Source organism: Chiloscyllium plagiosum, chromosome 10 (assembly GCF_004010195.1).
Source record: "Chiloscyllium plagiosum isolate BGI_BamShark_2017 chromosome 10, ASM401019v2, whole genome shotgun sequence".
In the NCBI taxonomy this organism is placed as follows: Eukaryota; Metazoa; Chordata; class Chondrichthyes; order Orectolobiformes; family Hemiscylliidae; genus Chiloscyllium; species Chiloscyllium plagiosum.
Window position 1 is genome coordinate 5,236,226 of NC_057719.1, and position 26,760 is coordinate 5,262,985.

Genomic DNA, 26,760 nt, shown 5'->3' on the forward strand with positions numbered 1-26,760 from the left:
AATCCTGGGAGCAAGCAGCATTAAAGGCAATTGAATCCTCACTAACTCAAATCACCCACCACATGGTGCATCTGGTCCCTATTGCATTTCCACTAATTACAAATGTCACCTCAATATGTTCATTATCTGTTCCTCCTTACCTTTTGAACAAAACCTATTCTTAAAGTGAAGACCAACACTGGCTAACACCATTCCAGGGCCTAGCCCTGTGGAAAGAATGGATACAATGTTATGACTTTGCATGTCGACTGGATTTCCTGACAATGAGGCTGATTTGCTGACACTCAAATGTGGATGATAGACATCCAGTTTAGATTGCAATTAGCATAGATTCTTAATGTTCCTTGGACACAATCCTTCCCTCTCGGCTTTACCAAGGTAGATAAGAACACTGGTATTTGGAAATGTTCAGGTTCCCAGGAACTTCTAACTGAGAAACAGGATTTCAGGACAAAGGCTTACAGCTTCCATTGTGTCTTCATTACAGGGAAGCCTGAAAAGAATTCATTGACTCAAAAGGTTTATTAGGCAGCCATTAACATCAAGACCCATTAGTCCTTTGAAAGCCTTAATTTCCGGTAATGAAGACATTGAGTCTGATCTCTTATCTCCTTCAAAGCGTTTTTTTGCTATTAGTACAAGGTTATTTGATTTCCAGTTTAAAATGATGGGCAAACCACAGCATGCATTAAAACTGTTGGCTTCATTCACAAGAAATTACAATAAAAGATCCTTTTCAATCCAAATAATGTCCAAAGAGTTCAAAAGCTTCCACTTTTTCCAGATGGTCCATAAACATAAAAATACATATTCCCAACAGTAAACAAATGATGACCTTCAGATTGAATACATGTGACTAAGTAATCCCAGAAAGTCCATATTTATTGATCAATAATGTGCAATGATGTGCACATGATGCCGTTTCAACACAAGACCGACCCAGTATTGTGAAATCTAGATTCCATCCTAAGATATCCTCACCATGTGAGATATTCCCATATAGTATGGCATGAATGAGAAATCAAAAACCAACGAGAAGAGACAGGAATCTGGAAGTAGAAATTTGAATCAGGAGAAAGGGATAAATCAGATTTAGATTAGATTCCCTACAGTGTAGAAACAAGTCCTTCAGCCCAACCAATCCACACCGACCTTCCGAAAAGTAACCCACCCAGACCCATTTCCCTCTGATTAATGCACCTAACACTATGAGCAATTTAGCATGGCCAATTCACCTGACCCACAATCTTTGGATTGTGGGAGGAAACCAGAGCACCCAGAGGAAAGCCATGCAGACACGGGGAGAATGTGCAAACTCCACACAGACAATCGCCCGAGGTTGGAATCAAACCTGGGACCCTGGTGCTGTGAGGCAACAGTGCTAACCACTGAGCCACCATGCTGCCCCATTTGAAGAGCAGTTAAAAATCAGAGCAGGGCATTTTGGTGGAGTGTATTGAGGGGTGTGGTAAGTCGAGGAAGACAATGAGGGCACTTATGGTACAGTGGTAGTGTCCCTACATCTGGGTTAGCATTCATGAGGGGAGGCAATGGCCTTGTGCTATTATCATTGGACTGATAATCCAGAGACCAATGTTCCCGAAGATCCTGGTTTGGATCCATTGCAGAGGGTGGAATTTGAATTCAATAAAAATCTGGAATTAAGAGTCTGATGATGACCATGAATCCATTGTCAATTGTCAAAAAAACCCATCTTGTTCACTAATGTCCTTTAGGGAAGGAAACTGCCATCCTTACCTGGTCTGGTCTACATGAGACTCCAGAAACAAAGCAACATAGGTGACTCTTAACTATCTTCTGGGATGGTCAATAAATCTAGCCAGCAATGCCCTCATCCTGTGAATAATTTTTGCTTAAATCCTATCCACTGGTAACATGTGTCATAAGTGCACAGGTTGTTTAAAAGTATGTTATTCTTACATGAAGACTGTGCAGTATCACCATTAAATGGAAGAGAGTGGGGTTCTGACTTTACAGCTTGTGGAGTATTGATATTAGGGTCAGCCTCAGAGGCAGTGAGGTGAAAGAATTCATTTTCAAACTGTATTCCAACCGGGAGTAAGGAGAGGAGGGGGCTTTCTGCTTCATATTGAGTGGGAGAGATTGTTGGAATGATGATGGATTGAACAGGATTGAGAAGTGGACTGAGAGATTGAAATGAAGAGGAAAAGATAAAAGGAAGAAAAGGGGAGGTTGGAGAGGACAAGACAGACTCAAAAAAGGGGGAGTAAAGCCACCAGGGTCCCAGAAAACCCCATGGCTGTTCTCTAGATGAAGAGGACTAGTGGTGAGATTAATCTGAGGGTCACCATGCTCCAAGTGAAGGGTGTGGTTGAGGAGTTTAAGGAAAGGGAGTGAACAGGTGAAGGGACAGTGGAAGCAGAGGGTGTGGATTGCCTGTGGACTGGGTCAACAGGCGGGGGTTTGAGGGCAGTTGAGAAATATTTAGGTATGTGACTATATGGCTTGGAAATCCAGATTTTATATTCAAAAGGTGACATTAAATTGTAAAATAAAATATTGCACCAATTAAACAGAAACTTATGTTTATTGTCAGAAAATAATATTCCTTTGGGATTGGTTGTTCCAACATTAACATTTCCCGTTCTTTTGTTCTCGGACATTGAGATTCTTTACTCGGGTCAACTGAAAAATTGTAAGATTCAGTGTGTGCAAGTTTGACTGTCTCCTGAGCTGAAGATGACAAGTCTGGTCTTGATCAGTCGGGATGTGATGTTAGCAAAGAAGGGGCGGGAAAGGAATCAAATTTCTCGGAAAGCTTGATCATTTGTTTGTACTTATCTCGGTTACAGCCTCTAAGTCTCGGAGATTCCTGCACTAAAGGGCACGGCGCTGTGATGTAGAGAGCTCTCTCTCTCTCTCTGACGGCTACATAAACTCATCTTCAGACCAGAAATGGTGCAGAAACAGCACAGGGTGTGTGTGTGGATGTAGATGGTGCTCAGTCTCTGTGAGAAGACGGTGATGATATAGATCGGTGTGAGTCCTGGTTTCTCCTTGACCCTTAAGCACTTGTTGTGAATGCCAGTCCGTGCAAATCGAGGGGGATAGAGGCGACTAACTGTAACGTGGAAAGAGTCGCCAAACTTCACATCGATCAATTCACCCAAGAAGGAAATTCCGGAACAGGTCCGACTGTCTGTCAGGAATAGACAACAGGGACTGACTCACAGGTAACACTTCCATTGGTTTCTAACTATCCGCAGAACCCAGGGGAGAGAATGAAGTGTAGTGCACGAAGAGGAAGAGAAGTTGGCGGAAAAATCAGAGCTGAGTGATTTGATGACGGTTTTTGTTTCGAAGTTGTTAAACTGTGAAAGTGTCTCTGTTACTCTCAGCAATCCGCGGGACATGGACCTGGTGGGATTGGATCAAACACAGAAATTGCTGGAGATAGTCAGCAATTCTCTCTGTTTCCAGTAGCAGCGTGTGTACCATCTACAAGATGCACTGCAGAAATTCACCCAAGACCCTCAGACAGCACCGTCCAAACCCAGAACCACTTCCAGCTGGAAGGGCAAGGGCAGCAGAAATCTGAAAATGCAATAACCCGAAAGAACTGCGGGGGCTGGAAATCTGAAACAATAATAGAAATTGCTGGAAAATCTCAGCAGGTCTGGCAGCATGTGCAGACAGAAATTAGAGTTAATGTATAGGGTCCAGTGACCTTTCATCAGAACTGATGGTAGCTAGGGAAAGGATGGTTTTCATACAGAAGATAGGGTACGGGGAAGGGGGGGGCAGAGATTAAACAGAGATGGACATAGACCTGAGAGAGGGAAACAGTTGAACAGCCAAAGGAGTGGTTAAAGATCTGTTTCTAGGGAATGAATAGTTACTAATGGGGACTAATAGCGACTGACAGTGGGTAGTGTGTTGGTAGCAGTCTGTATGATGCCAAAAGTCAAGACTGTGGTGCTTGATCAGGCTTTTGCTGGAAACGTCGATTCTCCTGCTCCTCGGATGCTGTCTGACCTGCTGTACTTTTCCAGCACCACACCCTTGACTCTGGTCTCCAGCATCTGCAGTTCTCACTTCCACCTGTATGATGCCAAGACCTGGTGTGTGTGGGCTGTGTTAAGGACATGGGAGAAAGTATCTCACACCCCAAAATTGTTCAACTCAATATTGAGTCCACAAAGCGATAGAGTCCTCAAGTAGGAAATGATGTGCTATTCTTCCTGTTATGATGTGGGTGTACTGTACCTTTAAAAGCGGAAAAAGCTAGCAGTATCCCCGACAGCACTAACTGTTCTGAATAAGATACAATGTAACATGTCGTCCAGTAGCTAGGCTAGCTGGTTGCCTAGAAACAAAAACAAATTTGAATTAGGCCAATCAGTTTAAACTATACCCCCAAAGAAATACCAAACTCCACAATCAAGTTTGAATTTGGTATATTGACAACATTGAAAGCCAATGCCACAATCCGATGCTTTGGAGGTATAATTAAGGGGAAAATTGAACAGTTGAGACTGAACTGCCAAGCCACCAGCATGTACAGGCTGCCTAAAAAATAGCTCTCTTAAAGGTACCTTTATCGATCAGTGACCAGTGAAACAGAAATCCCTAAGAAGAAGAAAAGAAGACACAGGAAGATGTAAAGAAAAGATTCAACAGCTGACTTGTTTTGAAATTTGAATTTTTGATAAATCTTAATCGGGATTTTATCAGACTCGTATTATAGAAGGGAAAGTAAAAGATAGGTTCGGAGAAGGAGTTATAAATAGTTGTTAACTAATTATTCTCTGTTATACTTTAAGAAATAATGTTGTTAATTTTTACTTTAAGTTGTTCTGGGCCCCTCAACTTTTCACAGATTAATGCATGGGACAAATCCTTTTTGTGTTGCTGGTTTAAATTAGCCCCATGACATAACAGTTTGGGGGCTCATCACTGGGATTTGAACGGTTTCGGGGGCTTTTGTCCGTGATTTGAACAATCTGGGTCTTCAATTTGTGATTTGAACTGGTTTAGACAGATTTGAATAGATTTTGGGGGTACAAAAAATCCAGCAGATTTAAACACTTGCAGGTTAGCATTAATAAAACGTACCATTTACATAAAACGTACGTGATGCAATTTGTTTAATTTTGTTGACTTGTGGTTGATTAAATTAATAGTGAAAGAAATAGCTCTTAAAATTGATAGAGGTTCTGAGATTTGAAGATGATTCTCAAATTTGCCAAAACATTTTACAAGGAAAGTAAAAAGTCATACTTTTAGAATTAGCAAAGAAGTTAGATTTGGGTTTAACCAAGGACAAAAGTAAACATGGAACATAGAACAATACAGCGCAGAACAGGCCCTTCAGCCCTCAATGTTGCGCCAACCTGTGAACTAATCTAAGCCCATATCCCCACACTATCCCATCATCATTCATGTGCTTATCCAAGGATTGTTTAAATCTCCCTAATGTGGCTGAGTTAACTGAATTGGCAGGTAGAGCATTCTGCGTCCTTACCACTTTCTGAGTAAAGAACCTGCCTCTGATATCTGTCTTAAATCTATCACCGCTCAGTTTGCAGCTATGGCCCTTCATACATGCTGATGTCATCATCCTAGAAAAACAACTTTCACTGTCTACCCTATATAATCCTCTGATCATCTTGTATATCTCTGTTAAATCCCCTCTTAGCCTTCTTCTTTCCAATGTGAACAGACCGAAGTCTCTCAGCTTTTCCTCATAAGACCTTCCCTCCAGACCAGGCAACATCCTGGTAAATCTCCTTTGCACCTTTTCCAATGCTTCCACGTCCTTCCTGTAATGAGGTGACCAGAACTGTACACAATATTCCAAGTGTGGCCGCACCAGCGTTTTGTATAGTTGCAGCATGATGGCTCAGAAACACAATCCCTCTACCAATAAAACCTAAAACACTGTATGCCTTCTAACAGCACTATCAACCTGGGTGACAACTTCCAGGGATCTATGTACATGGACTCTAAGACCCCTCTCCACATCCACACTACCAAGAATCTTTCCATTGACGCTGTGCTCTGCCTTCCTGTTATTCTTCCCAAAGTGAATCACCTCACATTTATCTGCATTGAATTCCATTTGCCACCTCTCAGCACAATTCTGCAGTTTATCCAAGTCCCCCTGCAACTTCTTCCACACTGTCTACCATTCCACCAACTTTAGTGTCATCTGCAAACTTACTGACCCATCCACCTATGCCTGCGTCCAAGTCATTTATAAAAATGACAAACAGCATTGGTTCCTAAACAGATCTTTGTGGCACACCACTAATAACCGGAGTCTAGGCTGAATATTTTCCATCAACCACCACTTCTGCCTTTTTACAGAAAGCCAGTTTCTAATCCAAACTGCTAGATCATCTTCAATCCCATGTTTCTACATTTTCTCCAACAGCCTACCATGTGGAACCTTATCAAAGGCTTTACTGATGTCCATGTACACCACGTCAACTGCCCTACCCTCATCTACATGCTTGGTCACCTTCTCAAAAAACTCATTGAGGTTTGTGAGACATGACCTGCCCTTGACGAAACCATGTTGAATATCTGCAATCAAATTGTTGCTTGCTAGATGATTATAAATCCTATCTCTTATATTCCTTTCCAAAACTTTTCCTACAACAGATGTAAGGCTCACTGGTCTATAATCACTTGGGTCATCTCTACTGCCCTTCTTGAACAATGGCACAACATTTGCAATCCTCCAGTCCTCTGGTACTAAATCTGTAGACAATGATGACTCAAAGATCAAAACAAAAGGCACCAACACCTCCTCCCTAGCTTCCCAGAGAATCCTGGGATAAATCTCATCTGGCCCAGGAAACTTGTCTACTTTCACTCCTTCTAGAATTGATAATACCTGTTCGCAACTAACCTCGATCCTTTCTAGTCTAATATCTCATATCTCATTCTTCTCCTCTACAATATACTCTTTTCCCTGTGTGAAAACTGATGAGAAATATTCGTTTAGCACCTCTCCGATCATCACAGGGTCCACACACAACTTCTCACTTCTGTCTTTGACTGGCCCTATTCCTACCCTGGTCAACCTTTTATTCCTCACATACCTATTAAAAAGCTTTAGGGTTCTCCTTTATCCTATTTGCTAAACACTGCTCGTGTCCTCTCTTTGCTCTTCTTAACTCTTTCTTTAAATTCTTCCAAGCTAATCTGTAACTCTCCATACCCTCATCTGTACTATCTTGTCTCATTTGTCACAAAAGCCTCCTTCTTCTGCGTAACAAGAGATGCAATTTCTGTAGTAAACCATGGTTCCCTTACCTTATCAGTTCCTTCCTGCCTGACAGGGACATACCTATCAAGGACACGCAATATCTGTTCCTTATTCCAGCTCCACATTTCCATTGTCTGCATCCCCTGCATTTTGCTACCCACTCAATGCATCCTAGGTCTTGCCTGAATGCATTATAATTGCCCTTGCCCTATCGATAACTCTTGCCCTGTGGCATGTACCTGTCCCTTTCCATCGCTAAACTAAACGTAACTGAATTATGGGCACTTCCTCCAAAGTACTCACCAGCAACTAAATCAAACACCTGGCCTGGTTCATTAACAAGCACCAGATCCAGTGTGGCCTCCCCTCCCCTTCGACATACTGTGTCAGGAAACCCTCCTGTACATATTGGACCAAAACTGAACCATCCAACATACTAGAGTTATAGCATTTCCAGTCAATGTTGGGGAAGTTAAAGTCCCCATAATGACCACCCTGTTTCTTTCACTCCTACCCAGAATAGTTTTGCCAATCCTCTCTTCCTCCTCCCTGGAACTCTGCGGAGGCCTATAAAAAATTCCAAGCAGTGTGACCTCTCCTTTCCTGTTTCTAACCTCAGCCCACATTACCTCAGTTGACGAGTCCTCGTCAAAAGTTCTTTCAGCCACCGTTATACTGTCCTTGACTATCAAGGCCACGCCTCCTCCTCTTTTACTGCCTTATCTATTCTTAATGAAAGATCTAAACTCTGGAACCTGCAACATCCATTCCTCACCCTGCACTATCCATGTCTTCGAAATGGCCACAACATCGAAGTCCCAGGTATCTATCCATGCTGCAAGCTCACATACCTTATTTTGGATACATCTGGTGTTGAAGTAGACACACTTCAAACTAGCTTGCTGTCTGTCAGCACATTCCTGTGACAGTGAAATCCTGTCCCTCTCCTCCCTAATCTCATCCTCCTGTGCACTAGAACTACACCTCAGGTTCCTATCCCCCTGCTGAGCTAGTTTAAACGCACCTGAATAGCACTAGCAAATTTCCCACCCAGGATATTAGTACCACTCTGGTTCAAGTGAAGACCATCCTGTTTGTAGAGGTCCCACTTCCCCAGAATGAGCCCCAATTATCCATGTACCTGAAACCCTCCCTCCTGCACCATCCCTTCAGCCATGTGTTCAGCTGATATCTCTCCCTATTCCTTGCCTCGCTATCACGTGGCACGGGTAACAAACCAGAGATAACAACTCTGTTTATTCTAGCTCTCAGCTTCCACCATAGCTCCCTGAAACCCTGCCTTACATCCCTATCCCTCTTTTAACCTATGTCGTTGGTACCTACGTGGACCACGACTTGGGGCTGATCACCCTCTCCCTTCAGGACCCCAAAGACACGATCTGAGGCATCACAGACCCTGGCACCTGGGAAGCAACACACCAACCGTGAGTCTTGTTCATTCCCAACAAACCTTCTATCTGACCCTCTAACTATTGAATCCCCAATGACTAACATTGAAAAGCTTAAATTGTAAGGGAATTACTCAAACACTTAGGTGTATCAGAGGAACAGACAAGTGCAGGAGAGGTAGAAAAACTTAAATTACAATTGAGGAAAATGGTGTTAGAAGTTAAACAAAGAGAGAGAGAAAGAGAAAAAGAGAGAAGAAAGAGAGAGAGAGGAGAGAGAAGAAAAAGAAAGAGAGAGAAAGAGAATTTGAACTTGAGAAATTCTGACTTAGCAAAGTCAGGTTAACAGGATGGAGATTAAAAGAGAATGTAGTGATATATACAAATATGTCAAAACTCTATCACATTTTGATGAGAAAGATGTTGAAACCATCTTTATTTCATTTGAAACATTGGCTAGGCAGATGGAGTGGTACAAGGATTTATGGGTAATGCTAGTTCAGACTAAACTGGTAGGCAGAGCTAATGAGGTATTTTCCACACTGTCAGATGAGGTATCAAGAGATTATGAAGAGGTCAAACAAGTTATTTTAAGTGTTTATGAATTGGTACCAGAAGCATATAGACAATGGTTCAGAAATACAAAGAAGGAACCAGGTCAGGTTTATGTTGAGTTCGAAAGAATTAATTATAGTAATTTTGATCAATGGGCGCGTGCTTTAAAAATAGATAAGACCTTTGAGGCTCTAAGAGAGATTGTTCTGCTGGAGGAGTTTAAAAACTCACTTCCAGAGATAGTAAGAATTCACATGGAGGAACAGAAAGTTCAGGAAGTGAGAAGGACAGCTGTTTCCATGCTGTACATCTCTATGACTCTATGGTGCATAAGACAAGCTTCCAGCCAGAATTTCGTCCTGTGTGAGATAGAAGTTGGGAGAAGGGGAGATCCTACACTACTAAAGAAAGAGTAGAGAACACTGGTAAGATTTTATCACAGGTTAAAGACTCTCAAGAGAGTGGACAGGAGGTGAAGGGCTCCTGTCTGAAACATTGATTTTCCTGCTCTTCGGATGCTGCCTGACCTGCTATGCTATTCCAGCACCACTCTAATCTTGATTGAAGAGGTGAAAGGCCTCAGGTATTTTCACTGTAATGGAGTGGAACACAGAAAATTACAGTGCTGGTGGTTTCAGAAGCGCACTGGGCACTACAAGCGAAGTGGCACTACAAGAAAAGATGTGGTAAAAGAAGCTAAGCCAGTGGCATTAGTGAAGGTAGTAAAAGAGACCCCAAGAAGAGCCAAGGAGCTGCAGGACAGTGCACAGCCTAGGCAGGGCTGGGTATGGAGTTAGTACCTGATTTGTACAAAGAATTTGCCTCTGTGGGTAAAGTCTACTCAGAAAGAACAGGGGGAGAAGGGCAAGAAGTTATAATTTTGAGAGATACAGGATCTAACCTGTTGCTGATAGTAAGGGATGAGCGAATATGCACTCTTTCTGATCTATGACCTGAGAGTGTGGTAATTTGTGAGATCGATGGACAGAAATTTAGTGTTCCCTATGTAAGGTCAGGTCGGAGTGCCAACTCAAGACTTGGGAAGTTACAGTGGGAGTGATTGACAGAGTGTCAGTTCCAGAAGTTCAGTTTGTTCTTGGGAATGATTTAGCAGGATCCAAGGTGAGAGGGACACCCCTTGTTATGGAGAAGCCCAAGGAAGACCAAGAAACTGAGGAGTTAAAACAGAAATATCCTGGTATTTTCCCAGACTATGCGGTAACCAGATCCAATTATCATAAGTCACAGCATGAAGCAAAAAGTAAAGAGAAAGATAGAGTTGAAATTCAGTTAGCAATAATGCTTGAAGTAATGGTGCAGGAAAAACCTGAACATGCAGAGGGTCAGACAGAAGTGTTTAGTCCTGAAAGATTAAGAGACTTGCAACAGCAAGACAAGATGATAAAAGATATATATGTGGATGTGTACTCAGCAAAGGAGGCAGAGAATATTTTAGAGGGTTATTATCTGAAAGATAGAATCCTAAGGCAGAAATGGAGACCACGGGCAGGTTAGTGCATAGGAGAAACGTGGTTGATTTGTCCGTAGCATACAGACAGGAGGTGTTATGGGTAGCACATGAACTACTGGTAGGAGGTCACCTAGGGGTACAAAAGACTCAGGCTAAGGTACAAAAACATTTTTATTGGCCTGGAATGCACAAGGATGTGGTTAACCTTTGCCCCACATGTCATACATGCCAAATGGTAGGTAAGCCACAGGCAGTAATAAAACCAGCACCTTTGTTGCCAATTCCTGCATTTGAAGAACCTTTCATGTGGGTTACAATTGATTGTGTAGGTCCGTTCCCGAGAACTAAAAGTGGGAACCAGAACTTGTTAACCATAATGAATGTGTCTACAAATTTCCGGAGGCAATTCCTTGGAGCATCAAGGCAAAAAAGGTGGTAGAAGAGTTAGTAGGTTTCTTCACATATATGGGCTACCCAGAGAGATTCAGTCAGGACAAGGGCCAAATTTTACTGCTAGGCTGTTTAAGGAGGTTATGGATAGCTTAGGTATACAGCACTTTAAATCCAGGGCGTATCATCCTGAATCCCAGGGAGCTTTAGAAAGGTGGCATCAGACCCTGAAGACGATGTTTAGAGCATATTCTCAGGATTACCCGAATGATTGGGATAAAGGTATCCCATTCATATTGTTTGCTATTAGAGATGCCCCAAATGAATCTCGTCAGTTCATTTCCTCCGAGTTAATATTTGGGCATGAAGTGAGAGGCCCTTTGAAATTAATTCAAGAAAAATTGGCAGGACCAAAGTCGGAGATTTCACACTTACATTATGTATCGGAGGTGAGGGAGAGATTGAGTCAAGTAGGTGAATTAGCTAAACAGCACCTAAAGAGGGCACAGTGTAGAATGAAGCAGGTGGCAGATAAAAACTCTGAGACTCGGACATTTTCCCGAGGGGTTGACATGTTAGTACTGTTACCAGTGATAGGAGATCCCTTCAAAGCCAGGTTTAGTGGTCCCTATCAAATTGAGAAAAAGTTGAGTCAGGTGAACTATCTAGTAAAGATGCCAGATAGAGAAAACGGTATCGGGTATGTCATGTGAACATGTTGAAACCGTATTATACTAGATTAGATTACATTACAGCGTGGAAACAGGCCCTTTGACCCAACAAGTCCACACCGACCCGCCGAAGCGCAACCCACCCATACCCCTTACCTAACACTACGGGCAATTTAGCATGGCCAATTCACCTGACCTGCACATCTTTGGACTGTGGGAGGAAACCGGAGCACCCGGAGGAAACCCACGCAGACACGGGGAGAACGTGCAAACTCCACAAAGTGAGTCGCCTGAGGCAGGAATTGAACCCAGGTCTCCGGCGCTGTGAGGCAGCAGTGCTAACCACTGTACCGCCCACTAGAGGGAAAGAACTGGAGAATCAGGTGTTGGTTACTGCCCTGCAGTGTGAGGAATCAAATCGAGATGACATGGATTTTGATGCGCCTCAAAATAGATTAGGTTAGCAAGCTATGTGTCTTAGGAGCATAGAACACAGTTGAAAGATTTGTTACTGCAGTATGAGGACATATGTAAGAATTAGATGGGGAGGACTAATGCTATTGTACATGAAGTAGATGTAGGGAATACTGCTCCGATAAAACAACATCCCTATCGGCTAAATCCTTTCAAAGCCAGACAGATCCGGATGGAGGTGGAGGTCAGGCTCAATGAGGACATTATCGAACCGAGCCAGAGTGAGTGGAGCTCGCCGATCGTCTTAGCTCTCTAACTGGACGGGACTCAATGATTCTGTGCTGATTATCGGAAGGTCAACGCTGTTACAAAATCAGACTCATATCCGATTCCTAGATTGGAGGACAGTATCAAGAAAGTCAGATAAGCCATTTACATCACCAAGTTGGATTTAATGCCTGGTTACTGGCATTTATCAGAGTAGGTGAAAGAAATATCTGTGTTTGTAACCCCAAATGGGCTCTATCAGTTTAAAGTGATGCCCTTTGGAATGAAGAAAGCACCCGCCACATTCCAAAGACTCATGATCAGAGTTGTGGCTGGGTTAACAAATTGCGCAGTATGTTTGGATGATGTAGTGATCTTTAGTAAGTCTTGGAAAGATCACATGGCAGAGCTCTTTGAACAACTATGAGAAGCAAAACTGGTGATAAACTTAAAGAAAACAGAACTTGCAAAAAGCAGAGGTGATGTTCTTCGGACATAACACCGATCATGGAAGGTTCACCCCACGGAACGCAAAGATGAAGGCCATCGAGGAATTTCCACGACCAACCTCAAAGAAAGAATTCTTAGGACTCAGTGGATTCCAACGGAAGTTTATTCCAAACTTCAGCAGTGTAGTGGCACCGCTAACTGATTTGCTGAAGAAGAACACAAAGTTTCGGTGGACAGAACAATGCCAGACCATTTGAAAGCAATACTAACCACCAAACCAGTTTTAGCTACACCAAACTTTTCAAAACTTTTTAAAGTCGTCATCGATGCTAGTGATGTAAGGGTTGGAGCTGTACTCCTACAGGAAGATGATGATGGGATTGAACTGTCAGTTGTTACTTTTCAAAGAACCTCAACATCCACCAGAGGAAAGACTGCACGGTTGGAAAGGAACTATTGAGTTTGGTACTGGCCTTACAACATTTTAATGTGTATGACACAAACAATCTGTCGGAGATGGTTGTGTATGCAGATCACATTCCGCTTACATTCTTAGAACACTTTAAAGAAAAGAATATGAGACTATTTCGTTGGAGTCTTATGTTACAGACATTTAATTTACAAATTATACATGCTGCGTGTCGTAAGAATGTAATCGCAGATGCGTCATTGTGGATTTAACTGTTAAAGATTAAATGAGATTTGCATTAATTTAATGTTTTATATATATTACACACTTATGTGGGAAGAAGTTCAGGTGAAGTTAGATTAAAGTTATCAGTTTGTTATGGTCATGTGTTTAAAGAAAAATAGAAGCCATCTTTTCATTTCGATGGTTCAGGTTTTCTGAAGGGGAGAGGTGTAATGAAGATGTGGGTGTACCGCACCTTTAAGACAGTTAAAAGGTAGCAGAACTACCTGACAGCACCAAGTGTTCTGAATAAGATACAATATAACATGTGGTCCATCAGCTAGGGTAGCTGGTTGTCTAGAGACAAAAACAAATTTGAATTAGGCCAATCAGTATAAATTATACCCCAAAAGAAATCCCAAACTCCAATCAAGTTTGTATTTAGTATATTGACAATATTAAAAGCCAATGACACAATTGAGGGTATAAGAAAGGGGAAAATTGAACAGTTGAGAGAGAACTGCCAAGCCACCAGCATGGACAGACTGTCCGAAAAATAACTTCTGTAAAGGTAGCTTTATCGATCAGTGACCTGTGAAACAGAAATCCCTGAGAAGAAGAAAAGAAGACAGAGGAAGGTATAAAGAGAAGATTTGACAGCTGGCTGGTTTTGAAATTTGAATTTTTGGTAAATCTTACTTGGGGGTTTTATCGGACTTGTATTGTAGAAGGGAAAGTAAAAGATAGGTTAGAGGAAGGAGTTGCAAATAGTTGCTAGTTAATTATTCACAGTTATACCTTAAGAAACAAGTTGTTAATTTTTACTTGAAATATTTCTTGGCCTCTCAACTTTTCACAGATTACTGCACAGGATAGATATTTTCTGTGTAGCTGGTTTAAATCAAGCAGGAGGGTTTACCCCATGTTCCAGCTTGCTCTGAGCTGGGCTGGAGCACTTCAGCAAGCCTGAGTTACAGATATTGGCCAGGGAACAGAGTGGTGTGTTGAAGTGGCAGGCAACTGGAAGCTCGGGTAATTTTAGTCGATGGAATGTTGGTGTTCCGCAAAGTGGTTGCCCAGTCTGCGTTTTGTCTCTCCGTGTGTAGAGACCACATTGTGAGCAGCAAATGCAGTAGATTGGATTGAGTGAAGTGCGCTGCTTCACCAGGATGATGTGTTTGGGCTCTTGGACAGTGAGGAGGGAGGAAGTAAACAGGCAGATGTTACACGTTCTGCAGTTGCAGGGGAAGGTGCTGTGGGTCTGTTGGGGGTCGGGAGGGAGGTTTTGGGAGTGGAGGAGAAGTGGCCCAGGGTCTCCTGCAGTCAATGTCCCTATGGAAGGTTGAGAGGGGTGGGGAACATGTGTCTGTTGGGGGTATCCTGCTGGAGATGGCAGAAGTAGGAGCTAATGATCCTTTGGATGTGGATGTTGGTAGGATGGTGGGTGAGGACAAGGGGGACCCTATTGCTGTTGTGGGAAGGAAGAGAGTGGCTGAGAGTGAAGTGCGTGAGATGGGTTGGACCCAGCTGAGGGCCCTGTCAATTACGGTGCTGGGGAAGTCTCGGTTGAGGAAGAAGGTGGAGATTTCAGAGGCCCCTATGTCAAAGTTAACATCATCAGAACAGCTGCAAGAGATGGAGGAACTGGGAGAATGGAAAGAGACTCTGATGGTGCTCCTCCTTTAACAAGGTTAGGTTGTCCTTGGGTTTTATTTTTCAGAGGGGACATAAAGACAGGGGCTCTGTTTTGTCTGTGTTTACCTACTTGAAGAAACATCTTAAATAAAAACAAACACTTGTACAATGAAAGTGGAGTGGTCACTTCTCTCAGCTCAGCTTTACTCGGGTTTGGTATGGTTTGATTTGGGTTTAGTAGGGGAAAGTGAGGTCTGCAGATGCTGGTTTTAGTAGTCTGGGTTTAGTAGTCTGGCTGTTCAGAGCAAGCAGTCAGTCAGTTTTGAGGTTGCTGCTCATGGAAACAGCTCTATGGAAGAAAGTGTTCCATGCAGAATCTCTCTGCCATCTCTCTCTCCTCTGTAAGACCCTGTGTTTGATTTTACCTTTGTTGCAAAGGGGCGTTTACGGGGATTGTTGCAAATATTTAGAACAGCATCATTAAATTGGGATAATCTGTTGGATTTTTGGATAAACTAAGTTATTCTGTATTCTGTCCTCTTTTGTTTGTGTTTCATTTGTTACTTTGTGAATAAATTATGTTTTGTTTAAAAGTGAGGGGTTTTGACCAGCTGCATCACTCCTGGCATATCCACTTACACCTGCTCAAAGCAACTCAAAGAGTTAGGGTCTGGGCGACCTTCTTGCACTGTTTTGAAGGGGTCTGGCCTGGTCCATAACAGATTGGGAGTTTTGTGCAGGATTTGTCCTATAATTCCGATTTGGGATTAGGATTGCTCAATGCAAAGGCAGCGAGTCATAGTTGTTCATGTCTTTTGTTCTGGATGTTGAATTCTATTGGTTTAAACAATGCTGGGGATAGCAATAGCTCTTTCAGTTACTAAGAGTCTTCTGGGGGCGGAAGAAGTGACTTTGGGGACCTTAGAAAAGGTAAGTAAGGCCAAGCTGCTGGGATTAGCCGACATACTGGAGTTGGATCTGCCTCCTTCCATCAGAAAAGGAGAGATAATTACAGCAATAGATCAGTGTTTTAAATTGCTGAAAACACCACCAGAATCTTTGGAGGTGGGTGAAATTCAATTAAAAATGAAGCAGTTTGAGTTAGCGGCAAAAGACAAGGACAGAGCAAAAGAAATGAAACTGTTTGAACTACGATTAAAAGCTGAGGAAAGAGAAAAAGAATGAAAGACCCTTGCAGAATAAAAAGTATAAGGGAGAGAAAGAAAGAGAGAAGAGAGGGAAAGAGAGAAAAAGAGAGAGAGGATAGAAAGAAAGAGAGGGTGTTTGAAGATCAGAAATTGGCACTTAGACAGGAAAGTCAGTTTAAATGGATGGGGATGAAGACTGAACATAAGCTCAGTGAGGAAGAGAGTGAGGATGAGCAAACCCATGGGAACCAAAGGCCTGGTGAGAAACTGTTTAAATATATTCATGCATTGCCTAAATTTGATGAGAAGAATCCAGAAGCCTTTATCATCTCATTTGAGATGGTGGCTAAAAAAATGCAGTGGTCAGTGATTATGTGGGTTTTGTTGATCCAAACAAAACTTGTATGTAGAGCTCGTGAGGTGCTCACATCACTATCAGAGGAGGTATCTGGGGTGTGTGAGAAGGTGAAGAAAGCCAGTTGAAGTGCATATGAGCTTGTGCCAGAAGCCTACAGACAACGTTTCAGGATTTTAAGGAGAGACTCTGGTTTGAAAGTATCAAAGAAAGTAACTATAATAGCTGGATAAGGGCACTCAAGCCAATGATGTTCTTAGAGACACAATTAATTTGGAGGAAAAATCACTCTCTGAAGTAGTGAGAATTCATGTGCAAGAGCAGAGAGTTAAAATGGTAAGATTAGCAGCTGAAATGGCTGATGATTATGAGTTGGTTCATAAATCACTGTTTGGCTTCAACATCAATTTCAATCCGCAAGGGATAGAAACTGGGGGAAAGGTGGATCTCGGTGAAGATCACAAGGATAAATTACCACAGGGTAAAATGGAAACCCTTGAAGGGGAAAGAGAGCTTAAAAAGCTCTGGTGTTTTCACTGCAATAAGGTAGGCCGCATGAAATCAGTATTGGTGTTTGAGAAAAAGCACTGGGAAGAGAGATGTAGGAAAACAGATAAGCCAGTGAATTTTGTTGGAGGGTAACGGAAAGCACAGTGGAGGGTAAAAAGCTGCACCAGAATGTACAACTGGTTGGAGATTGGTTAAGGAGGAAGTGCCAGATCTTTTCAAACCGTATACCTGCAAAGGGTATAGACCAGGAGCAGCAGGTAAAGAGGTTTCAATTTTACGAGATACAGGATCCTCTCAGTCTTTGATGTTGAAAGTTGAGGCGATGTGTACCCTTGAAGGACTATTGCCAGAAAAAGTGCCAGTAACAGGAATTCTCGCTGAGACTAGAAGCACTCAATTATGTAGAGTGAGGTTAGGGTGTCCAATGAAAGTTATGGTTGGAGGACTGGACAAACTTTCAGCTGCTGGAATACAATTTGTCCTTGCTAATGATATCGCTGGTTCACAGGTAGGAATGTTGTCTGCTGTGTTTGAAAAGCCAGTGGAAACTCGGGTTATTGCAGGACACACATCCTGGGATTTTTTTGTGACTGTGTGGTAATGAGGTCACCAAGTCACCAGTGGAAACAGGAGAGATCAAAGAGTACAGATAAGAAGGCTGAAGTGGAATTACCAAAGACCCTGTGTGATCAAATGGTTGTCACAAAACAGGAGCAGATAGGTGACAAACCAATTGTATCAAAAACCATACACAGTAGAATCTAGATATACCCCAGTGTGCAAATATCTGAAAAATGATGTGTTAATGAGGAAATGGAGACCATCACATTTTCAGGTAGTTGAGAAATGGGCAGAAGTTCATCAAGTCATGTTGGAACATATGAGAACTAGGAGCAGGAGTAGGCTGTCTGGCCCCTCGGCTGATCTTTTCTTGGACTCAGATCCACTTGCCCACCCCTTCACCATATCCCTTAATTCCTTTATTTAAAAAAAAATCTTCCTTCCCTTTAAAAACGTTTTCTGAAGTAGCGTCAACTACTTCCCTCGGCAAGGAATTCAATTAGATTTACAACCCTCTGGGTGAAGAAGTTCCTTCTCAATTCAGTCCTAAATCTGCTCCTCCTAATCTTGAGGCTATGCCCCCTTGTTCTAGTTTCACCTGCCAGCGGAAACAGCCCCTCTACTTTTATCTCATCCATTCCGTTCATAATTTTATATGTTTCTATAAGATCCCCCCATCATTCTTCTGAATTCCAATGAATATAATCCCAGTCTACTCAATCACTCCTCATAAGCCAACCCCCTCAACTCCGGAATCAACCTAGTGAACCTCCTCTGCACCCCCTCTAGGGTCAGTATATCCTTTCTCAAGTAAGGAGACCAAAACTGCATGCAGTACTCCAGGTGTGGCCTCACCAGCACCTTGTACAATTGCAACATAACCTCTCTGCTTTTTAACTCAATCCATTTAGGAATGAAGGACAAAATTCCATTTGCCGTCCTAATTACTTGTGCCTACAGACCAACCCTCTGTGATCCAAACACAAGGACACCCAGGTCCCTCTGCATAGCAGCATGCTGCAACTTTTTAACCATTCAAGTAATAATCCTTTTTACTGTTACTCCTGCCAAAATGGATGACTTCACATTTATTAACATCATATTCCATCTGCCCACTCATTCGATGTATCTATGTTCCTCTGCAAAGTTTCACAGTCCTCTGCACACTTTGCTCTGCCACTCATCTTAGTGTCATCTGCAAACTCTGATACCCTACACGTAGTCCCCAACTCCAAATCATTGATATAAATCAGAAATAATTGCAGTACCAACACTGTTCCCCGACACACACCACTAGTTACTGATTGCCAGCCAGAATAACACTCATTTATCCCCACTCTTTGCTTCCTGTTGGTCAACCATGCTAATACTTTACCCTGAATGCCATGCATCCACACTGCCAATGATTTATAATAAGGAGGTGTTGCGGGTGATGCATGAACTACCAATAGGTGGTCATTTAGGTGTGAGGAAAACCCAAGCTAAAATACAAAAACATTTTTACTGGCCTGGACTGCACAAAGATTTAGTTGAATTTTGCAAGACATGTCATACATGTCAGGTAATTGGAAAACCACAGGCAGTAATAAAACCCGCATCTTTAATACCTATTCCTGCATTTGAGGAACCTTTTTCAAGAGTCTTAATTGATTGCGTATGACCCCTTCGTATAAGAAAATGTGGGGATCGGTATTTGTTAACAATAATGGCTGTGTCTGCTAGATTTCCAGAGGCTGTTCCACTATGCAATATCACAGCAAAAAGGATTGTGGAGCAGTTATGCAAATCTTTCACTAACTATGGACTACCCACAGAAATACAATCAGATCATGGTTCAGATCAAACGTCACATCAAAATTATTTAAGAAAGTTATGGACAGCATAGGAATAAAACAATTCAAATCTACTGCACACCATCCAGAATTGCAGGGAATGCTATAAAGGTGGCATCAGACATTAGAGACCATGTTGAGGACATGTAGTCAAGAGTATCCAGATGACTGGGACAAGGAAATTCTGTTTATACTTTTTGCGATCAGAGATGCATCAAATAAATCAACCAAATTCAGTCTATTTGAATTAGTTTTTGTGCAGAAGTGACAGGATACTAAAATTGATTAAGGAGAAATTGCTAAGTCAAAATTCACATAGTGCATATTTGTATATATGGACTCCAGACAAAGACATCTCACAGAATTGTCACGTGAATATGCTCAAAACGTATATTGACAGGGAAGGAAAGCCAAAGGAGATTGTGTGATTGGTTACATCACAGAGTGAAGAAATAAGTTCAGAGGATTCTAAATTGGACATTCCTCAAGTTAAATTGGACAATGAGGAAGTTGTCAAAAATTGTGATAATTTATTGCCTTACCTTCCAGAGGAAAATCAGAATGAACTGAAATAATTATTGCTACTGCATGGGGAGATGTGTGGAAATAAGTGATTTTGCCAATGCCCAAGTCACCTTCCTGGGCCATGTTGTTGGACATAGACAAATGGTCCCACGGGATGCAAAAACAAAGGGAATTGGGGAGTTTCCCAGACCATCGACAAAAAGAGCTGTATTGCAATTCCTGAAATTGAGTGGATTTTATCAAAAATTTATACCAACCATTAGCAGTGTGGCTGCTCCACTCACTGAATTACTAAAGAAAGGCAAGACGTTTCAGTGGACAGTGGATTGTCAGAAGGAATCTGACAGTCTGAAAGCTGTATTAACCACTGCCCCAGTATTGCCACGTCTAATTAGGCAAAACCATTCAAGGTGGTTATCGATACGATTGATGTGAGTGTTGGTGCTGTGCTCTTACAGGAAGATGATGAAAAGATAGAAAGACCTACAGATATTTGTCCAGGAATTGAATTTTCATCAGCAAAAATATTTGACAGTTGAGACGGAGACTTTGGGCTTGGTGTTGGCATTACAACATTTCCATGTTTATCTTACCAGTAATGTATCTGAGCCAATCATATACACTGATCATAGCCCATTAAAGGTTGTGGAGAAATTTAAGGACAAAACTTCCAGATTGTTAGGTTGAGCTTGTTGTTATAGTATTTCAATTTGAAAACTGTGCAAGTAGCAGGACAAGGAAACACGATTGCCGACACATTGTTGAGCTGCAAATGTAATACAGAGGCGTTTGATGGTGGGAGTAAAACAGACTGTAATAGAATTTACTGTGCATATTTGCATGATTATTGTCAATGTAACGTATATATGTTGTAGTGTACTAACAGTGTAAGATTAAGGGGTTTTAAAATGAAGCCATCTTTAAATATTGATAGTTCATTTTTTATAAGGGGGAAGTGTGACAGTGCTGCTCCTTTAACAAGGTTATATTGTCTTTGGGTATTTTTTCAAAGGGGTTGTAAATGCAGAGGCTCCGTTTTGACTGCATTTATCTACTTGCAGAAGCTCTTAAGTTTGAAAACTTAAGGTTTGGAAAAAACTTAGGTGAGAGTGAGCTGGAAATTTGATGCAAAATAAATTTTGCCAATTCCAGACAAGCGAGGGAAGTATCACCGACAATGTCATTGATGTATAAAAGAATGAGCTGTGGGGGGATGGCTGGAATAGGACAGGAACAAGGAATGTTCCACATGCCCCATAAAAAAAAAACAGTCATACATGGGTCCCACAGAGATATCCATGGCCATCTCTTTGATTTAAGTAAAGTGAAAGGAGTTAAAGGAGAAGTTGTTCAAAGTGAGGATGTGCTCGGCCAGGCAGATGAGGGTGGTGGGAAACGGTACCATCCACAGGGCACACTGCAGAAACTCAACAAGTTTAACATCACATATACACAGAAGCCCAACCAACCAGATGGACAATAGCAGCAGATACTTGGGAACACCACCACATGCAAGGTTACCCCCACACCAAACACCACCCTGACTTGGAAATACACTGCCATGCCTAATCACAACTACTGGCAGATCAGCCAGTGGAATGAGCTGGGAATCTAGCTCTGTCATTTCTCAAACTATATTGACATTCCTTCAGTTTTGCTGGGTCAAAATCCTGGATCTCCCTCTGCAACAATCCTTTGAGTATAATTATCTACAGGAATTCAAGAAGGCAGCTTACCATCACCTTCTCCAGGACAACTGGGCCAGACAAATAAACATTTTGTATTTTGAAAAATTGCAATGCTAATGTGGAAAGAACACATGAATGAGGCAGGTTCTCTGGAATTTTCACACAGCTGACACTGGCACTGTGAACACATGCCCTTTTTGTCTGCTTTACCTTCATGATGATATTGTTTAATATATTCTCTGCTTTTACCCCTAGGGAGACATATTTCAGGGAAGAAGTATTAAATACAAAATTATATCAAAGTTTGAGGACTGCAAACTCAGGAGCTCCTGAAAAACGTTTACTGGACAGATCTTTCCAGGGTTGGATTGAACGATGAGCAACTGCACTGTCGACCACGAAATCCACCAGATCCTGTTTCCCGCTGTCTACATTGGGGTCTTCATCATTGGCCTCCCGACCAACCTGCTGTCCCTGTATCACAGCTACCTACAAATCAGGCAGAAGAATGAGCTGGGAGTCTATCTCTGTAATCTGACCATCTCAGACCTTTTGTACCTCCTTTCCTTACCTTTGTGGATTCAGTACATGCTGCAGCACGATGACTGGCAACATTCTCGGGAACTTTGCATCTTCAGCGGTCTGCTCCTCTACCAGAATATTTACATCAGTATTGGCTTCCTCTGCTTCATTGCCATTAACCGCTTCCTTGTTGTGGCTTACCCTCTGAAATTTAAATTCATACACAGCAGGAAGGCAGCTTTGCTCATCAGTATTCTCATCTGGCTCAAGGAGATAGCCGTCTGCACCATTTACATGGGCTCCAAGGTTCTCAGTAAAGACGAGGGGAATGACACCCTGTGTTTCGAACATTATCCTCTGCGCCTAAAGGACAAATATTTAAATATTTACAAACTCTCCATTGGCTTTGGTCTCCCTTTGATTTTATTCCTCTACTCTTACTTTAAACTGTTGAGGGTTGTGCAAAATCTCCGTGGGTCTGAACGACAGCGGAAATTAAGAATAAAAAAGTTAGTATCTGGGATAATCATAATTTTCCTGGTTTGCTTTGCCCCTTATCACATTTTCCTGATGGTCCGAAGCATATTTGAGTACGACTGTCCCTTTGCTGACAGTATTTTTGAGGTTTACCATGTCGGGCTGCTGCTGATGAGCTTCAACTGTGTGGCCGACCCCATCTTGTACTGTTTTGTCTCTCCAAGTTCAAAGGGTTGGTTAGCAAGGTTTCTCGATCCTGTTAGCAAGCTCCTTTCTTGTGCAAAAAGGCAAACAATCACAGATGAAAACCTCAGTTTGAATTAATATTGAACCCATCTCTCAAGCTCATTCAGTTGAACAGTTTGCATTGTAATAGCGCCTTTAACATAGTAAAACATTCTCACATATTTAACAAGGATTGAGTAAACAAAATGCAGCACCAACAGGGAGAGAGCTGTATGAGAAAAAACAGTGAGTTTGTTGTTCTGTCATTTTCAGTTTTGTTCTACTTTAAATCGTTTTCACCTCACTCTTGCCATTCAAATCCAAAACTATTCCATTGTCATCCCTCAGGTGTCTGGAGTGAAACACTGCAAACATTTTAAATTGATGTTTTCACTGAATTTGTTTCAACAGCTCATAGCACATGTCTGAGACAGGTGGGACTTGAACGTCAAACATCTGACTCAGAGATAGGGTCACTGTCACTGCATAACCAGAACTGGTTCTAGTCCCATTGTCACTGAGATGTCTCCAAAATTTTTGAGGGAGCCTTGGTGTCTGGGCATCAATAAATGGAGCAAGCCTGAGTTTGCAGCTCCCTCTCCTGACAGTTCTGAAAACTGCAGGCACTGTCAGCAGGGTCACAATCACTGATTTGTATTCTCATCTTTTATCAACAGTGCAGGAGGCCAGTATAAAGTTGGTATCAGCTGTATCAACTTATGAGCAAAGCAGTAGAACAGACAGACCTAGGGGTTCAGGTACATAATTCATCACATATACATAGGATAGTCAAGAAGGCATTTAGCTCAGACCTTTGAGGATAGGAGTTGGGACATTATGCTAAAATTGTACAGTACATTGGTCAGGCCTCTTCTGGAGTACTGTGTGCAGTCCTGGTTGGCCTATTACAGGAAGGATATTAATAAAGCTGGAGAGTGGTCAGAACAGATTTACCAGGATGTTACCCTGCTGAGGTCAGGTCTAACCCATAGCTCCACCTGAGCCATGAGGAGGGCAAACAGGAAGGTCGCAAACCCACTCTGAGCCAGAACTAGGGGTCACAGTTTAAGAATAAAGTCATTCAGGATTGAGATGAAGAAGAATTTCGTCACTCCAGAGAGTTGTGAACCTGTGGAATTCTCTCCCACTGAAAGCTATTGGGGCCAGTTCATGGGATACAGTCAAGAGGGAGATGGACGTGGTCCTTGTGGCTAAAAGGATCAAAGGGTATAGTGTGAAAGTGGGAGTGAGACACTGAAATTATATGATCAGCCATGATCATATTGAATGGTAGTGCAGGCTCAAAGCGCCAAATGGCCTACACCTGCACGTTTTAAAATGTTTCTATAACTCCTGTTGCTGTTGGCCCTAGTCTATCCGCACTGAATGTCCATATCTGAACATGGGGCATTTCTGAAGGACAGTTCAAGAAAGGCATGGCTTTGGGATCGGGTCAAACGCTGTCGTTTCGATACAGAGAACATCAAATGACTTGGCATGAGTTTCAGCAGGACTACAAAGGAAAATAAGACTCTGTCAGTGTGACAACCCATGTCAACATATCAAGAAGGGAAGTTTGATGTTAGATTTACCAGAAAACAGGACAGAAGCCAACAGGAAAGATCCTGACAAAGCGTCAGAAGGAGACCTTGGATCAACTGGAGATGGACACTTTGGGGTGATTATGGAACTAATTACTAGAGACATTTTGAACAATTATACTAAATAATTAGGATTTTCTGGGAGCAAACGAACAATGCAACATTTTTTTCATCTTCTTTTCACCTCTTTATCAGCCTATTAAATCTGCCATCATTCACTGGAATCAATGTAAATTGTTTTCAAATTGTAATCATCAATAAATACAGCAGATTCATTCAATAAAGTGAACAAATAATCATTGTAATTCATGGATTAAAACAAGCTATAAATCTGAGCAATTTCATAAGGAACTTTCTGAATGAAATATGAAACCTCCCATAGATTGGAAAGTTTTTAGTTTGTTTGCCGAATTCCTGTTTGAAGTTACATGTAAAAAGACCTTCTCCCAGAGGAAGGAGTTAATTCAGCACAGTTGGGAAATTGTTTGCACAGGGTTTTGGTTTAAAAGTTTCGGATTAGTCTTTGACTCAAACCTGAATGAAATATTTGAAGCTGAGAAAATCTAAACTTAAGTGTAAATAATCCAAGGAAAAGGTCCATCAAACTCTCAATGCCCAAAATTTAAAGAAATGGGTTATCAAAGAAGTCTGATTCGTCCAATAATACCACCTGCTGGCATCATAACACTACAATTTAATGACTATAATGATTGAGGAGGTAGCTCACCACCAACTGGTCCAGGATAATTAAGCATGAACCATAAATGCTGGAAAATCCACATGAATGAAAAGAAAATCAGACATTTTATACATGCATAATATGGACTATTACATGAGATAAGTTGTATTTCTTGGAAGATGAACAACTGTGGTGAGATTAGATGGTAGTTTTTAGGATTTTGAAAGAAATTGAAAGGTTAGGTCGTGAGATTTTCCATGAGTGGAGAAACTAATTATAGCATCATAGAATTATTACTGTGTAGTAGAAGGCCATTTGGCCAATCATGCCTGTACTGGCCCTATTATCTAGTGCTAATCTCCTGCCTCATACCCATGGCAGAGCAGACCAATACTTAGTTATACTCACAAAATCACAGCAAAATCATTCAGGACAGACATTAGCAGACATTTTATCACAAATAAACTTTACATTTTTCGCCACCTTTATAAATGGATACATAGCCAATGTCGATGACGTTTGCATCCTGGACATTATGATCTCAGTGATACGTGGAATAAAACCTGAAGGGTATTCTGCAACTGTGACATTGATAATCAAACCTCTACACTCCATCCACATATCAATTCAAATATAAAAATTGCCAATTGCTTCTCTGTTGTATCATTATCCAAAATAAAGAAAAATCCCCTTGGCTTCCTCAGTAAATTCAAACAATCTGTTTATTATGAACAAAACTTATTCTTAAAGCAAGTAGCAAATACTAATTAACACCTGAGCAATCATTCAGAATTGAAATTTGAGCGATGGAATTGTATAATAAAATTTATATTTTAAAAAATCTCTGCAAAAGTAAGGATTTCAAAGAAAAGGCAAAAGTGAAAAAGAAACACGGGATAAAATGTGATGACTCCTCACATCCCCAGACAGAGTTTGTGTCAATGAGGATGAATAACTGATAGATGTCGATCAATGTTTGATATCCAATTCTGCAATTAAGTTTGTTTTGAAGCTCAGCATTTGATACCACCCAACCCGTCAGGATGTACCAGATAGGTAGAAATATTAGAAGATAGAACAAAGAACAGTACAGCACAGAACAGGCCCTTCAGCCCACGATGTTGTGCCGACCACTGATCCTCATGTATGCACCCTCAGATTTCTGTGACCATATGTATGTCGAGGAGTCTCTTAAATGTCCCCAATGACCCTGCCTCCACAACTGCTGCTGGCAACGCATTCCATGTTCTCACAACTCTCTGTAAAGAACCCGCCTCTGACATCCCCTCTATACTTTCCTCCAACCAGCTTAAAACTATGACCCCTTGTATTAGTCATTTCTGCACTGGGAAATAGTTTCTGGCTATCGACTCTATGCCTCTCATTACCTTGTATACCTCAATTAGGTCCCCTCTCCTCCTCCTTTTCTCCAATGAAAAAAGTCCGAGCTCAGTCAACCTCTCCTTATAAGATAAGCCCTCCAGTC

The 26,760-nt window shown here is 41.7% G+C and overlaps 1 protein-coding gene across 1 annotated transcript; it reads left to right on the plus strand.

Moving 5' to 3' along the window:
• The first annotated feature begins 2,800 nt into the window (after window positions 1-2,800).
• On the plus strand, window positions 2,801-23,807 carry LOC122553349 (ovarian cancer G-protein coupled receptor 1-like). The gene is made up of 2 exons (XM_043696934.1): window positions 2,801-3,215; window positions 22,026-23,807. Exon 2 carries the CDS (start codon window positions 22,146-22,148, stop codon window positions 23,091-23,093), a length of 948 nt encoding a protein of 315 aa, XP_043552869.1. The 5' UTR covers window positions 2,801-3,215; window positions 22,026-22,145; the 3' UTR covers window positions 23,094-23,807.
• The last annotated feature ends 2,953 nt before the right edge of the window (window positions 23,808-26,760 follow it).

Bases quoted from the DNA above. Each gene is read 5' to 3' on its own strand.
- LOC122553349 (XM_043696934.1), top strand. From the start codon at position 22,146: ATGAGCAACTGCACTGTCGACCACGAAATCCACCAGATCCTGTTTCCC.